The following is a 17,639-nucleotide window of genomic DNA, read 5'->3' as shown; positions in this document are numbered from 1 at the left end:
CTTTCACTTACGGAAAATATCAAACCTTTTTTCACTTCTTGTTATCTCAGTCCAATTCCCAAAAAAGAAGGAGATCTTCAATGTCGTCTTCTCCACGGTGCGTACGCAACTGGCTCGTTTATGTTCCATTCTGGGTATAGGTCATCCTCTGATTGTATTTTCTGTAGTGCCAGAGATGACCTCTTACACATATTTTTAGAATGCCCTCGTCTTTCTCCCTTGTTCATTCTCCTTCGTAAACTCTGTCACCTTTTTTTGGTCAGGAATGCAAGATTTTATTCTGGTGGTTTGTTTTAGGCCCACCCTTTGATAAATCATACATGGACAAGAATACTTTTGCGCTTTTAAATTTCCTTTTTACGACAGCTAAAATTGCAATTCATGTAACAAGACGAAATGCAATTAATGGTCATGATCCCTCAATCAGTAATATGCTTGTTTCTGTTTTTAAAAGGCGAGTTTGTGCTCGCATTTTAGAAGAATATAATTACTTCACGCTCAATTCAAACATAAGTGCTTTAAAAAACATTTGGTGTATTAATAACGTCATTGCTTCTGTAGACATTGATGGAACTTTTACTATTGATTCAATTTTGTTGTAAAGAAAATGCTTTCACCTCTAAGCACACTTTCCCTTTTGCCAAATCCTATCTCGTCCTGGGCACCGTACTCCTCACGGAATGGAAGGGGGTGGTCAGTTGGGAGGATTCTTCGTAAGCATGTACATGCCAACGAAAAGTTTTCTCAATATACCCCTTCTCATTGGCGGTTAGGTGGCTTTTTTCTGCAAGATGTAAGGTGTTCCTGTCCTTTTCCTCGCAAATTTCTGTCTCTTTTTCTTGTTTCGGATGTTTGTTTCGCTTTCTCCTATTCAGTGGAGATTTTTCATGCACCTCGCATCTTGCCTTTTGTCATTAACAAAATTGTGCTTTTTTTCAGATTTAATTGGTTTCCTTCCCCATGTTGCAAGTGATATAGCTACCTGTTTGCCTTTTCACCAGTTCTCTCCGTCTCGCTCCAGCATCAGCATCATAGCCATTTTGCAGTTTTTGCTGATTTTTTACAGTCCAATTTTGTTTAGTATTTTCAGTAATTGACCATCATTTGCCATAAAGCATTTGTCAGATTTCATTTTTGCTTTTTGTCTCAAAATTTGAATTGTTTTGATATGTACTTGTCTGTACAGGAGGCTATTTTTTAGTAATAAACGTTTATTTGAAAAATCAAAAATCTTCTTCTTCTTCTTCGTCTCCAGTATTTTTGTCTCAGAAAATGCTGCTCGTATCATTTCAAAACTTCCATAATAGGTAGGGAGTCCTAGTGCATGGTACACTTGGACATCAATTGATCACATAACATTGGCACTCATATCGGATTTTAAGAAAATAAACATCAGGTATGAACTGAATATGCTCACGTGTTTTACAACAGGTTCATAATAGTAGTACGCTTCACAGAACAATAAGATATCTGTTATATCACTATATGTAGCAGGTTTTATCAACTTCGCACAGTACTCTCAGAGTTTAATCACTAATTACAAAACTTTATTTAATATGCAAATGAGCTGTTAATTAACTTGACACTGCTCAATGCTTCACGGGACAATTAGATATCCATCAGATCAACATTTGTAGCACGTTTCAATTAATTTAATGCTGTAATTTCAGAGTAATGTCACTAATTACTAAGTTCATTAAATATGCAAATGAGACCTAAATTAACTTGACACTGTTCAATGTTTCATAGCACAATTAATCAATATCTGTAGCACGTTTCACCAAATTTGGTGCCGTAATTTCAGAGTTACATACCTAATTACAAAGTTTATTAAATATGCAAATGAACCCTTAATTAACTTCACACTACTAAATGCTTTACAACACAGTTAGATATCAGTCAGATAAGTATTTGCAGTAGTTTTCGCCATATTTGATGCAGTTATTTCGGAGTTAAATCACTAATTATAAAACTTCATGAAATATGCAAAGGAGCTAATTATTAAGTTGACACTGCTCAATGCTTCTCATTACAATTACATATTTACCCGAACAATATGTGTACCCAACTTCACTGACTTCGGTGCCGTAATTTTAGAGTTATATACCTAATTACAAAGTTCATTAAATATGCAAATGAACCCTTAATGAACTTCACACTACTAAATGCTTTACACCACAGATAGATATAAGTCGGATCAGTATCTGCAGCAGATTGCATCACATTTGGTGCAGTTATATCGGAGTTATATGACTAATTACAAAACTTCATAAAATATGCAAATGAGCTATTTATTAACTTTACACTGCCCAATGCTTCTAAGTATAATTAGATATATATCAGATCAATATTTGTTGCAAGTATCATCAAGTTTGGTGCGGGAATTTTAGAGTTATCGCACTTATATTAAAAGTTAATTTAATATGCAAATGAAAAGATAATTGACATGACACTTACAGTATCATGATAATGTTCTGAGATTGTCATCTGTGAAAAGTTTTATGATATTTTGTGCAGTATTTCTTGATATATATCTAACTGTCATTACCGTCTCCATTGAGAAACCATTGTACGGAAAAAAACAAAATCGCATAACTTCATTAATATGCAAGTTACACTGATCGAAATCTAATCAGTTCTTGCAAGTAGCATTTGATAGCTGTGTACCAAAGTTGACTTGAATTCGTCCAGGCGTTTTTGAGTTATCGTGTAAACAGTCAGACAGACAGACACACGCACGCTAACATACACACACACACACACACACGGACAGACAGACATACATCGCTATGACTTTAGCGCACGTGTTTATACACGTGAGCTAACAATGGCATGTTTTCAAACATTCAAATCCACTGCAAATTTCTTGTGTAGAATGCTTCAGCCAATTATTAGTGAGATAACTCTGAAATTCCTGCACATAACTTGATGATACTTGCAACAAATATTGATCTCATACATATCTTATTGTACTCAGAAGCATATGGCAGTGTCAAGTTAACAAATAGCTCATTTGCATATTTTATGAAGTTTTGTAATTAGTCATATAACTCCGATATAACTTCACCAAATGTGATGAAATCTGCTGCAGATACTGATCCGACAGATATCTAATTGTGGTGTAAAGCATTTAGTTGTGTGGAGTAAATTAAGGGTTCATTTGCATATTTAATTAACTTTGTAATTAGTGATATTACTCCAAAATTACAGCATTAAATTTAATGAAACTTGCTAAAGATGTTGATCTGATAAATATCCAATTGTACTGAGAAGCATTGAGCAGTGTCAAGTTAATAAATAGCTCATTTGCATATTTCATGAAGTTTGATAATTAGTCATATAACTCCGAAATAACTGCATCAAATGTGATGAAAACTGCTGCATATACTGATCCGACAGATATCTAACTGTGTTGTAAAGGATTTAGTAGTGTTAAGTTAATTAAGGCTTCATTTGCATATTTAATGATCTTTGTAATTAGTGATATTACTCAAAAATTACAGCATTAAATTTGATGAAACTTGCTACAGATGTTGATCTGATAAATATCCAATTGTACTGAGAAGCATTGAGCAGTGTCAAGTTAATAAATAGCTCATTTGCATATTTCATGAAGTTTTATAATTATTTGAAAGTCATTAAGCATTTTTACTTCAGCCAAATACTTATTTGCATATTTAATAAACTTTCATAATTAGATATATATATCTGAATTGACATGACCAAAGTTGATGAAACTTGCTGTGTACATTGAAGATACTATGATATAACATTATTGAAAATCATTAAGCAATTTCACTTCAGCCAATTCCTTATTTATCGTTCGCCCAGTTAAAGCGATGAAATTCGTTTCTTCGCTTCGATAAAGTGTGTATGTGCGATGTATGATAGTGACCATGCGTGCGTGAGTGCTTCACGAACTCTACAACGTGTTGAGCGGTCTCAGTCAGAAAAATGTAACAACTTAGCCGGCTATTGAACCACTCTTTTTTGGGAGTGGAGATTTAGCCGAGCGGTTCTCTCTGTGGCCTCTCAGCTAGGCGACTGATGCCGTATGTTTTTGGGTTCGAATCCGATTGAAAACTAGCCGTATTATATACTAAATGAACTTCACTAATTAGGGATATATATCTGAATTGACTGGACTAAAGTTGATGAATCTTGCACCATATACACCCCCTGAGTCAGTTGCCGGTCGGTATCATTCGCCGGTCAATTCGCGGAAAGAGCGTCCTCATTTGTTTCTCGCGATACTGACACGATACTTGGAACTCGCAATGTTTCATGGGTATTCTCATTGACTATCAGCTGAAGTTTCAGAGACGTGCTCGCTCGATCATCAGGTGCCGAAGCGATCGATTTTTTGAGGTACGTATAATCGTTGTGTCATCGTACATCGCATTTTTAAGGTAGCTAGAAAAGAGGTGCAAATTTAGAATCGCGTTGTCGAACCTTTGTTCGAGATTTTCTTTGAAAATCACTTTGATACTTCACATTGGTCTATCGTACACAGGGAGACGTATCAGATTTCCAATCTGGCGCAATTTTTTGCGCGCCATTCACGTTTTCCGTGAATAATGTAGTAGGTCATTTGCCGGTCACTGTCAGGCAATGACACACAATGCAAGGCTGGGCTCGTCGAAGAGTCCAAGAGTTGTTTTTTTTTCTGTTAAAAGCTCTTTCAAATGATTCTAAATTGTGATCATGTTAATCCTTTGATCGCTTGTGTAACCTTTCAAAAACTTCCATAAGTAGTGTGCTTTTGAAATGTATAAATGATATTTTTTTCATAATTTTGACCAAAATTTAACAAAACAAATAAAACATACATAGCTACGAACATACAATATGAAACATTTTAATTGAGTTCAAGACGAGTAATTATCAATTATTAATATTAATTAATTAATTAATAATTTAAATTAATAATTTTTAATTGACAATTCAAATATGCATTTGTGTCATTTGTTCATTTGCATTACTATATGAGAAAGTGCATATTTTAAAAAAAAATGAATACTTTCAATCATAAAATGTCATACAAACAAATACACTCATACAGACATACATATAGACATACATACACAAATACATACATACATACATACATACATACATACACAAATACATACATACATACACAAATACATACATACATACATACATACACAAATACATACATACATACATACACAAATGCATACATACATACTCTTAATAATAGAAACAAAATTGAATTTAAACTTGAATATGCTGAAGAATTAACATTTACCATTGTATCAGGAATTTTAAATTTTATATAAAATATCTTATGTGTTCTTTTTTTTGCCATGATTAAAAATTTAAGTTGCTCCAAAGCCACTGACAAAGTAACTCTAATTATTTCATATTCATAGGTAACAGGTTACTTATAGCATAACACAAGTATACCAGAACAAGCTATTCTTAAAGTAAGTACACAAATTAATTTGCAGAAAAAATTTTCATTTATTTTTTATATTAGTCATGGAAAGGGGAGAGATATTTGCCGGAGCGGTGAAGGATATTGTGGAAAACAAAATGTCCCTCCGTAAAGCAGCTGCAAAATGGGGTGTGAAAAGATCAACACTGAGTGACAGAGTCACTGGTAAAGTTGGCATTGATAGGCGTAATGGACCACCACCAATTTTAACCACTGCTGAGGAAAAGAAGCTAGCAGAATGGATCATAGGTATGGGTCAGAGAGGGTTCGGTGTCAGTAAAAGTAGACTATTACATACAGTGAAAGCCATTCTTGACAAGGACAATAGAGACACCATTCTGAAAAATAAAGATCCACCAAACCTACCCGGTAATCAATGGTACAAATTATTCCTGAAAAGAAACCCATCTGTGAAACTTGTCAGTACAAGAAAGCTTGATTTGAAGCGTGCCAAAGTAAGCAAGAAAGAAGTAGATGATTGGTTTCGACAGTTTGAAGTCTTTCTGTCAGATCACAATCTACTTGGTAAGGCAGGTCAAATCTGGAACTGTGACGAATCTGGGTTTTGCATGCAAGTCAAGACTGGTAAAGTTCTTGGGCCAGCCAGAAATGGTGGTGGTGCTCTCCCCCAAATGACAGCCAACAGCAAGTCCCAGATAACTGTCTTGGCATGTATAAATGCAGCAGGTGGGTCAATTCCACCCTATCACCTGTTTCCATTGAAGACTGTCCCGAGAACATGGAATCCATTGGCAGGGGGAGTGGAAGGTGCAAGCTGCTACTTCACTGAAACTGGCTGGATGGAGACTGAGGCATTCTACTCATGGCTGGCGAACCATTTTATTCAAATATACCCCCAGCAAGGCCCGCTGTTTTACTTTTTGACAGCCACATCTCACATTTAGATTTTGAAATTTCCAAGCTGGCCGAAGAGAACAAGATTCTTCTTTACCGTCTCCTACCGAATGCGTCACACTTCCTGCAACCCTGTGATGTCGCCCTGTTTGGTCCACTGAAAGCTGCCTGGACAACTGCAGTAAGGGAATTCATGATTGACAATCCGGGGGAAGAAGTAACCAAAAAGACGTTTGCCAGGGTGTTCAAGACAGCATGGCAACGCAGTGCAACAATGAAGAATATATCCCTAAGTTTTTCCAAATCAGGGATATATCCACTGGACCGGTCTAAGATTTCTAGTGATCTGTTGCTCCCTTCAACTAGTTTTGGTGATTGCACTGCTATGGAGGAAGATGGTGAGACAAGTGTGAACAAAGCGGAAGAGGCAGCAAAGAAAAGAGAAAGCAGCCTGTTAGACTTGGTTGAAGAGGTCATGTCGACACCTGAGAAGGAAAAATATCGCCAAAGAATTGAAGAGGGATTTGACTTGCCTGGCAGTCCTTCTTTTAGGATCTGGAAGAGAGCGTACCAAGATTCCCAAAGCAATAGCATAACAGCTTCACCTGAAAATTCATCAGCTACTGAATGTAATGTAACAGGCACTGAAACGGATTCATGTGTCACTGACAACGTGACAAGTACAGCTACCAAATCACCTACTAATGTCGGCAGCATTGACGGTACCCCAACCCGATCCGACAGTAGCTCAGATACTTCAATCATAGGCCAAGCCTCCTCACCATCTGCTTGTACAAGTACTCCAGTCACTTCAGATCATGGGCGAATGACTGGAGCAACACCACCTTCAAAGAAAGTATCACCAAACTTGAATAAAGTACTTGCCTACCCAGAAATCGGGAAAAGAAAGCGAAAGCCTGGAGCAAAAAAATTTGTTCAGTGTCTACCGAGCTTCTTAAACGGTTCTGAAGCAAAGAAGTTTTACCAAGAGAAACACCTGAATTTCCTTCGCTCAATTAAAGAAAGACAAGACAGGTTGCGAGCAAAAAGTGAGCAGAAGAAGAAACAAGAAGAAACCATGGCCAGAAAAAAACAGGAAAGAGAAGAAAAAAAGAAAGAAAGAGAGAGAAATGAAGAAGAAAGAAAAAGAATTGAAGAAAAGGGCTACCACCCATACTCAACAATCAAGAACAAATGGCAGAAAAAGAAGACGACTTGACTTTGAAGACAGTATTTCTGACTGTTGTTGTAAAATGTGTCAAGTGCCCTATGCGGATGATGACTGTATGCTTTGGGTACATGTTTCATGCATTCCTTTAAGCCATGATTGCAGTGCCATAGAGCATCCAGATCTTCCATTTATCTGTCATGATTGCGACAAAAATTGAAAAAAAACTGAGTTATTACATGAAACCTTGATTTATATCTCACTTGCTTTTATTTTTTTTTTTACCAGATATACAATGCCTGTGATATCTATTAAGAACGCTGCCATTAAAGGGTAAGACATGAACATTGTCTTCACCACCTTCACTTTAGACATTTCAGGAACTTACCAAAATTGCATTGTAACTGAAATAATATTTTCCTGTAATCTTATAACAGCATTGTAACATTACAAAGTACATGTACAGCCATTGGATTTCTTGTTTATTTTTAATGGAATTTCTTTGATAACACATTGAAATGCCTTTGATTCATGTATTGATCTATATAAATGTTTATTCATGCAGATATCACGTATATCAAGTAAGGGCACCCGAAGGCTTGCATCTCGTTGTTAAAAAGGAGTATGGGAATCCTCACGATCAATATGCTCTGATGATTTATGTGCCAGAATTGGTAGACATTGAAGCGAGCATGCACAACATTGTCACCGATGATAAACGGGACCTGGTTCTTCAACAGGTTGCTGGGCTACCCATGGGCCATGTCCCATACATCCTTAGTGAGGGAATTTATAAATGTATAGACATGAAGCTAGCATCTAAAGTGACATGGTAAATATCTTGATAACTTTATTGGTTTGATAAGCAGTGCAAAAATCTACAATTTGAAATGTCAGTGTATTCATATGTTATTGTGTTAGATGATAAACTTAATCCCCATTAGTAAAACATTTCACAATGAAAATACCAAAGACTTCAGCTATTTAAAAGATGCTGTGTTTGCTTCAATGTCCATCAATTTTATTTTGTAGTTGTGTAACTGGTGGACCAAGACAGAGCTTCCCTCCCTGGCCAGCTGTGGATGAGAAGGGAGGTGGTGCTTTAATACCCGCAGATTACTTCATTACAGTCAGTGATGAACATCTCAGTACAGCTGTGAAGCTTGTCAACGATGCCATTCAAAAAATGGCTGAAAAGAGTGTCTTAGAAGTAGTAGTAGTTTAGAAGTCATTATACATACAGAAATGGCTAAAAAGAGTTTCTTAGAAGAAGTAGAGTTTATAATCTAGGGCAAATGAATCTGAGAAGAAACAATCAGTCAACAGGTTGTGAATCCTAGTGTAGTATTTTTTTAGTAAAAGTGATTTTTTTTCTTTCTCTTATCACAGTATATTTTTCACTTTCATATATATATATATATATATATATATATATATATATATATATATATATATATATATATATATATATATATATATATATATCCACCATTGCTCAGTACCTAGACAGTTTGTATGTGCAATACAGCATACATAGCAATATTCACTTTCACAGTTAAAAGTACTCTGATAGGCCTCCCATACATGTGGAGTTCAACGACGCAGACATTTACTCTTTCCTTCACATTGATGGAGCAATATAATTATTATGTGAAGTGGAGTTTCTCAATTTATCTCGTACTCTGATAGACCTCCCATACATGTGGAGTTCAAGGACGCAGACATTTACTCTTTCCTTCACATTGATGGAGCAATATAATTATTATGTGAAGTGGAGTTTCTCAATTTATCTCGTACTCTGATAGACCTCCCATACATGTGGAGTTCAAGGACACAGACATTTACTCTTTCCTTCACATTGATGGAGCAATATAATTATTATGTGAAGTGGAGTTTCTCAATTTATCTCTTAAAAGTACTCTGATAGACCTCCCATACATGTGGAGTTCAACGACGCAGACATTTACTCTTTCCTTCACATTGATGGAGCAATATAATTATTATGTGAAGTGGAGTTTCTCAGGTAATATCCTTACAGTAGATTTTTATGCTGTATGGAGGGCAAAAGCATATCCCAGGTACTTGCCAATTTAGGCTTGATTTATAAGTATGTATTCCATATATTTGTTATGATTTTATATTAAACTTTTAAATAATTTTTTCCTTAAGCGTTTTTTTTGTGTGTGTTTGTAATAGAATAATTCGTGTCACTCTTAAACTTTCAAACATTTTGTTTGTTTAATTAAATTAGGTTTGAAAAGTATGATTAAATTTTGTTGGAATAGCGTTGCCACCTTCATATCTGCTCCCTCTAATAAAGAAATGTATGATTTCAGAATGGATCCATCATAAACTTGATTTCAAGCAAATACAACACCTGTGGAGAAATGATCAACTTTGCTGCCATTATTCAAGCATTCCTTTTTAGCCATCTCAAAGCTGTTTATTTTCTAATTACGTTGTACAAATGTTTTTACTTGATCAAAAATATATTTGGACAGCATCCCCAGTTAAATCTGTCGAATTAGAATGAGAAAAATCCGTTTCCAAAATTGATCTACCCTGTCAAACTCTGAGACCGGCGATTGAACCCGGTGACCGCAGAATGACACAGCGCCACCAATAGTTTGCAAGTGTTTTTCACCTTTACTTTCGTTTGCTTGACCCACGGTCATAATTGTTTGTGTTGCCCACCCTCCAGTGCAAAAACAACATGGCTTCCTTCAGTTGTGTCGATCCCCGTTAAACCGTGGCAGGCGTTTTTTCACGTAAGTGACCGGCAACTGACTCAGGGTGTATTGAAGATACAACAAAACAACATTATTGAAAGTCATTAACGTTTTTACTTCAGCCAATTCCTAATTTGCATATTTAATAAACTTTCCTGATTAGGAATATTTATCTGTCTTGACTAGACCATCTTCCCCTCTACTGTCTATGACTAGACCAAAGTTGACTAATTGCTTTTTACATTAAAGGTACTATGATACGACATTATTGAAAGTCATTTAACATTTTTACTTCAGCCAATTCCTAATTTGCATATTTAATGAGAACATTTTAGTCAATTCCTAATTTACATATTGTAATGAATTTTCCTGATTAGGGATATATACTTGGATTGAGAATTAATCTGTGCCGAATATTATTCATTATGTTGATCATAACACTTTCAATGAAGTTGCAAACTTGTGGCAAAGGTTCAAATTTACACATAACTGCAATACAATGAAACACGTGAGCATTTTCAGTTCATATCTGGTTTGATGAGCCTTGATGACCTATAAGTTACTTTCACGTTACTCAGTAAGTACACCGGCTAGAGATTTGGTGTTTACGGGATTTTGATCAGTATGGGACCAACTCTAGGACGACTTTGGATAACATTTAAGCTATTTTCATGTATCTCAGTAACTACAAAGGTATGGAGTTTCTTTTCTGTAGCATATTGTTGACAATTATGCAACAAAAGCTTTATCCCAAATGTTGGACGACCTTCATATACCTTCATATACTTCAACAACTATGAGGGCTAAAGATCTGGTTTTGTTGGATGATGACCATCATGAGACAAAATGTTTTCTCCAGAATATTGGATAACCTTTGACCTTCGTTTTGGTATCTCAGCAACTGTATTGGCTACAGTTCTGGTTTTGGTTGGATGTTGTCCTGTATGAGACTTTTTTAATCTTAAAAACTAGAATGACTTTTGATTAACCTTTGAGCTACCTTCATGTATCCTAGTAACAACGGGCACTAGTCCTGTCGGTTTCTATTGAATATTAAAGTGGCACTCCCGTTTGGTAACAGTTTTAAAACACATCTTTTTAGTGCCAACGGTCGATATTTGACGTGGCGACTGCGCGCGGATCGCGAGATATCGATAAAAACATGTCTTCAAAAAAAGTAAAAGTTTGAATTCCGGTGGCCCACCTAAATTCAGCTTCCGAACATCGAACGTTCGGCACTGGGGCCATTGTCAACTAAGCTATGGAGTACGAGTCTACACTGACGCTGCTGTACGCCACAGTACCACTTGCCTCGGTGATCGGTCATGCCCCGTGGGAGAAAGCTGAGTCTTACTGACTTGGTGATAAAACGAAAAACAATTTTTGCTGATTCCACCAGAATTCGCATAGGTGACTAGCCCAGTTACGTGCGGTTGATACATAGCGGCCACCGCGTGGTATGCATAGACGCATACCACGCGCGCGGCGAACCACACGTACTGTGTTGCAGACGACAAAATATAGTCATTGGAGGCGGCTAATATTTAACATGTAAAAACTTATATTTATGTGGTATTGCTTAAAAATATAATACAACTGATTTAGAATAATGACAACGACAAAGCTAAGAAGAAGTTTTCAAAAACTGACCTGTGGTAAAGGCATAATGCTGTATATAAAGTTTTCGCAGTGGGAGGTAAAATTGCGTCGTTCGAACTTATTATGGACTCCCTAGAATATCGTCAATCAGCACAACAACAAACCTTCGGTGGATTTCGCGTCATAATCAGAAACGATCGTAAAACTTCGGGATGTGAAAAATACGCTCGGGAAATGACATGTTTTTATCGATATCTCGCGATCCGCGCGAAGTTGCCACGTCAAATATCACCGGTGGCATTAAAAAAATGTGTTTTAAAAATGCCAAATGGGAGTGCCTCTTAATATGGCGAAACTTTTACCCAGTTACAGGCATACTATCAATAAACATCAGACATACTCTACATAATCACTTTTTCATTATAAGTACACCTCGTTAATTCTGTGATTACCTAGTTTAAGACTGACAACTAGGTCTGGAAAACTCGTGTTGTTTCGTAAGGAGCAGTAGGGATCAAATATTCTAAACTAATAAACCTACTAAAATTCCTTTTGTTGCAAATTGCCATCACGATTGGGCTGCTGTAATGTTATATTGAATTATACACCAAACTTTGGAGTCCTCAGATTTAAAAAATAGGGAACCAAAATATTCTCAGATCCCGCTATATCCAGAGCAAGCCTCTTCCTCGGATTTCAATGGCGTCATTACGTGCCAAAATTATGTGATGGGTCAAATTAAATGCAGTCTGAAAGCTAGGCAATTTCTAGAAAATGTTCACTGTATAGGGGCAAACAGAAAATGTAACTTCACGAACGCTTCAAACGAACTATCACTGAACATGCCGAGTCAAACATCGAAGCGTATCTGGCGCTAACACATTCACGCATTCTTTTTTGAATGTCCAGTTCACTTTCGTTGGTTGTGTAAAACGAAAACAGGGGTATAACTGTCTGTCTGCCTTTATGCCTGCCTGCCTATCTGTCTGTCTGTTTGGATAGATGGATGGATGGATAGGCGGATGTATTGATGAATGTGATGTCATGTATGTATGTATGTATGTATGTATGTATGTATGTATGTATGTATGTATGTATTTATGTTTTCATGTATGTATGTATGTATGTATGTATGTATGTATGTATGTATGTATGTATGTATGTATGTATGTATGTATGTATGTATGTATGTATTTATGTATGTATTTATGTATGTATGTATGTATGTATGTATGTATGTATGTATGTATGTATGTATGTATGTATGTATGTATGTATGTATGTATGTATGTATGTATGTATGTATGTATGTATGTATGTATGTATGTATGTATGTATGTATGTATGTATGCATGTATGCATGGATGGATGGATGGATGGATGGATGGATGGATGGACGAACAGACAGACAGCCAGATTTGTGGATACAAGCGTAAATACAAGGCTGGATGATGCATGTTTGCATGTGTATGTTACGTAATGTATGCATGCATGATGTTCCGAGTTTATTATAGGCATAGGCCATTGTACATGCCTTGTTCGCGGTCATATAATGCATATCAATTAATCTGCAAGATTGGCAAAATCACTGTGGCACCTTGACATTTCGATTGTTTGTGATCGTAAGTGATATTTGTATATTCAGATACTGCGTCAACCATCCGCTTGATCTTGACACTCGAGGATAACGATGAGGCTGACTAGGCTTCACCATAGGGCGGGCAAAAAAGAACGAAAGCCGGTATTCTCGTGCATCACCGCAACTGTACTTTGCTTTAAAATTACTTTAGGGGAATCGAAAAAGGAAACTTTGGTTGCAATTATCGGAATTGTCAAATACTAAATATATAATTTCCATAGGCTCGGAACTGTGGACATCGTGAAAATATCGAAGGAGAATTCAAATAATACAGTTTTTTTCAGTTTTCCGATGACTCGTGATTGACTGTCGTGGCTCAATAAAATGTAAAAGACAAATATTTGTACAATATAGTCTATGAAATACTGACTGTTATTAATTTACTTCTGTGTTAAATTTTGCAACATGTCGTTATTAAAACCATATCAGGCTCAACTCAAGACCAAGAGGTGTTACGGCATACAATAAAAAGACACTCAGGAATTCAGTTCATTTTTCACAGGTACAAAGCGATGTAAATAGCGTAAGCCATACGGAAAAGTTTGAACGGTGTGGCAAGGCTATTTCAACAATGGATAGTGGTACACCAGCGCGTAGCGTTTAACATTCGAAATATGTGCAACCAATTGGCTCAGCGGGGAGATTTCTACGGCCTCGCAAAACGAAATGTAAACGCATATGGCGATTTTGCGAAAGGGTAGCGGATAGCCTCTAAATAAGTCAAATTCAGGCATTTATCGGATATCTTACATGTACCTCCATTACAGCACAGGGTGTTGTCTAAATGTCCGTCCCCAGGGGTGGGTAGGTGTTTCGTTGTATTGCTAATAAAGATATATTCTACCAACCTTTGGTGTTTTGGTCTTAAACTTAGCACTGCCCTTGACAATCTTGCGTTAACGTTTTATCAACATGCTGTATCTATTATCTGATGAGTTTGAGTGCCTAATTGGCCAAAGTAAGCAAGGGTAAATTACTAAGCTGTGGACGCTGTCACCAGATTATCACCGGATTAAATTTGACAAAGTCAACAACGAACGCGCCAGTAAGGTATAACACAAGAAAGGGCTGAAACTCTCAAAAGCCGTGTCCACAGAAATCTACTTTACAATAAAAATTTCCTAATTTTTCAAACGCCAACAGTTTTCTGGCATGTTTAAACGGGGACAGGCCAATTTATGCCTTCGTCGGTTGCTTCTTTGAGCTGTAGAACGCTAATCGAAGCGGTGGAATCAGTGTCCCGATGTGGTCCGTCAGACCGGAAGCCGGAACTTGAAACCTTTGACCTTAGAAATGTTTAGTTTAAGCCCGCATGATCGATAGAGGTAAACAAATTACCCAAGATGCTTTGTGATTCGTAGTTCACGGGTCAGGCACAGCGATGTTTATAAACACGGACAATCCACGTGTTTGACAGCGGCTGCGGATCAACGTTTGGGAGAGAAAATACTAGCTTCACAGAAAACTGGTAAGTTTTCCAACATATTTTTTTCTTACGCATAATCATAAAACTTGCTCGCCTGACTTTATACTGCTTACACTGATAGTAATTTATTACGAGAAGAATGTGGTCGCTCGCTCTTTGCAAACTTTCTTGTCGGTCCGCGAATTAGACAGCACGCTAGCGATAGCGGCTCTCGTGACATGGTGACAAAAAAACAGCGGACTCGAGCGCCTGCGTCGTCGGACATGGTCCCAGTCACCAACCAGCAATGCCACTTGTATTATTGTCGGGTACGCCGCTGGCATGCGGCAAACGTAATTTGTTTTATACCGTGACAAATCGTGCGTAAAATGTTCTACTGTTTTGAAGAAAGATTACATGTAATAAGAAAGTGCTGGGTGTGTACTGCATTGTGTGCATGAGTTGTGATTTGGGACCATGGTAGTGATTACTGTAGCCCTGCGTACGCCGCTATGTGTTCCCGACGTTATACGGCCTCCCACCAAATGGGAGGCCGTATAACGACGGGAACATAAATCATGGTACGTAGGGCTAGTGATTAGAGGAGAACGCGGTGTTAACAACTTGTAGCCCAGTCTATTTTCGTCCTCGACCTTTTTACCGAGTCGTCCAACTTCATTCCGATGAAGTTAAAGAATGTGCTAACAGCCCCATTGTTTACCGGATGGGTACCAGATATCTCTCCTTCTGCACATTCCACATTATAACAGTGCCCACTAGAAATGTGTTTGAAGTATAATCACCGTGCAGTTTCGAACCCTCGATTAACCACAACCGCTCCATTACAGATTTTGAAGCACTGAATAATACCTCAAATATACGAACATGGTGTGATGCCATTTTGTCTCGGAATTTATCTTTACCCTTTATCAGCATCAAGATGTGAAACATTGAAGTTTGTTAAACAAGGATAAATTGGTGATTGATTTTTGATTGAACAGAGTGTTCCTAAAACTTCTAAATCAAACATGTCAAAAAATCATTGCCTTTTCAATGGAGATACCTTTGAACACTTCTCATTGCCCGTTACATATCACATGTTTTGCAGGTTTGTTACAATACAGCAATTTGACACCCCCACTGGTTACATGTACAACTGCAGTGTACAAAATGTAAAGTGTTAATTGTTTTTCATCCCCACCAAGCTCTGTCACACCACAGTCCCTCTATCCACACACACACTCACAAAACACAACAGCAGCTGCGGGTTTTTTTTTCTGACTGGTAATGAAGAGACTGTGACTAAATTTGTAAAAAAAGATATATTAAGATGGAGGGTGCTTGAAACATGGATGAATAAAGATTACTTCTTGAAAGCACTAAAACAAAACTTAATGTTCTCCATGCTCAATCATTTGATGAGTTATTATTTGTTCAGCTGTTAAACAATTAAGGTTGATTTCATGATTGCAGTCTTCGATAGGCAAGGGTTTATTACGAGAAAGATCAAATTCAACACAAAATATGAATGTTGCCATATTGTCATCTTAGGGAGGGAACAGAAATAAATTATTTCGGCCTATAATCATTTGTGTACATATCTTTGATAGTCACAACTTCCTTTGCTCTTGTTATTCAAACATATTTTCTCAGGTTGATTAAGATGGCAGCCCTCACTCAAGAGCAGCAACAGATACTTTCATGGGCCATTGAAGGCAAAAATGTGTTCTTTACAGGCAGTGCTGGCACTGGCAAGACAACCCTTGTAAAGAAAATTGCTCAAACACTACCAGGTAGAGTAGCCATCACTGCAGCTACAGGTATTGCAGCTAGTCAGTATGGAAGCACATTTACTATTCACAGTTTTACTGGAATAGGAATTGGAAAACAACAACCGTCATCAATAGTGAATTACATAAAGAACAATGAAGTCATACATAAACGACTGCAAACAACAGATACGATCATAATTGATGAAATCTCAATGATCAGCAGTAAGACTTTTGAACTGATTGATGTTATTTTGAGAGAAGCAAGGTCAAGTTCACATCCATTTGGTGGCATCCAAATAATTGCCTGCGGGGACTTCCGTCAGTTACCACCAGTGAAGACACCACATGACTCTGGCAGGTATGCATTTGAAAGTGACCTGTGGCACAGAACTTTCAAACATAACATTTCCCTTACTCAAGTCTTCAGACAAGTGGATGCCAGGTTCATAAGCATTCTTAATGACATAGCGAAGGGGACATGTTCTGCTGAAAATCGACAGATTCTGGCAAGCACCCGAATGTATGGCCACCATACTTCTTGGAATAAACAAGCTTGTCATCCAAGAGATTACAGATATTATAAGAGCTCAACAGCCAAGGGTAACAAATGATGCTGTGAAAGAGATTCAAGAATCTGGAAAGGGCAAAGTTCGGTATGTTGGAGGATGGGCAACAGCAAAATGTCTCTACAACTATCGCAGATACCTGTCAGCTAATAGCTGCTCCCTTGAGCGTACAGTTCGCCAGCAGCTGCAAAGGAAGTATCAGAAAAAGACACTACTGGAAACCTTGGTGTGGTCTTCACAGTATGTACATAAACATTCTGTACATAGAGAAAGCTTATCAGTCACCGACTTTAAGCAGTATGCGCAAGGTGGGCTTTCACATATCAGTGATTCTGCATACACCTTCTTCATTGCCTTAGAGCAAGAAAGAGTGTCACTTATGGGGTTCACATCTAGGCCCAGGGCCGGCCAGAACTAATCCGGCAGAATGTGAGAAGATAAGCTA

General features: G+C 37.3%; 4 protein-coding genes across 4 annotated transcripts in view; 3 read left to right on the top strand and 1 right to left on the bottom strand.

Moving 5' to 3' along the window:
• LOC139130381 (protocadherin Fat 4-like) overlaps window positions 1-17,639 on the bottom strand; it is a 361,272-nt gene that overhangs the window by 231,350 nt on the left and 112,283 nt on the right. The window lies entirely within an intron of this gene.
• Window positions 1-17,639, top strand: part of LOC139130385 (NXPE family member 3-like) — a 353,637-nt gene that overhangs the window by 237,246 nt on the left and 98,752 nt on the right. The gene's annotated exons all lie outside the window — the stretch shown is intronic.
• Window positions 4,308-7,610, top strand: LOC139130389 (chromatin assembly factor 1 subunit A-like). The gene is made up of 2 exons (XM_070696194.1): window positions 4,308-4,368; window positions 5,504-7,610. Exon 2 carries the CDS (start codon window positions 6,285-6,287, stop codon window positions 7,533-7,535), a length of 1,251 nt encoding a protein of 416 aa, XP_070552295.1. The 5' UTR covers window positions 4,308-4,368; window positions 5,504-6,284; the 3' UTR covers window positions 7,536-7,610.
• Window positions 7,615-9,652, top strand: LOC139130393 (uncharacterized). Its single transcript, XM_070696198.1, has 3 exons — window positions 7,615-7,817; window positions 8,050-8,316; window positions 8,517-9,652. The coding sequence occupies exons 1-3, from the start codon at window positions 7,780-7,782 to the stop codon at window positions 8,707-8,709; spliced, it is 498 nt and encodes a 165-aa protein (XP_070552299.1). The 5' UTR covers window positions 7,615-7,779; the 3' UTR covers window positions 8,710-9,652.

The sequence above is a fragment of the Ptychodera flava genome, chromosome 4, assembly GCF_041260155.1.
Source record: "Ptychodera flava strain L36383 chromosome 4, AS_Pfla_20210202, whole genome shotgun sequence".
NCBI lineage: Eukaryota > Metazoa > Hemichordata > Enteropneusta > Ptychoderidae > Ptychodera > Ptychodera flava.
This window is presented reverse-complemented; position numbering and strand designations above follow the sequence as displayed.

Coding starts and splice junctions, on each gene's coding strand:
- LOC139130389 (XM_070696194.1), top strand. CDS start 6,285: ATGGCTGGCGAACCATTTTATTCAAATATACCCCCAGCAAGGCCCGCT.
- LOC139130393 (XM_070696198.1), top strand. CDS start 7,780: ATGCCTGTGATATCTATTAAGAACGCTGCCATTAAAGG. Junction 7,818..8,049: donor AAGAACGCTGCCATTAAAGG/GTAAGACATGAA, acceptor TTATTCATGCAG/ATATCACGTATATCAAGTAA. Junction 8,317..8,516: donor CTAGCATCTAAAGTGACATG/GTAAATATCTTG, acceptor TTTATTTTGTAG/TTGTGTAACTGGTGGACCAA.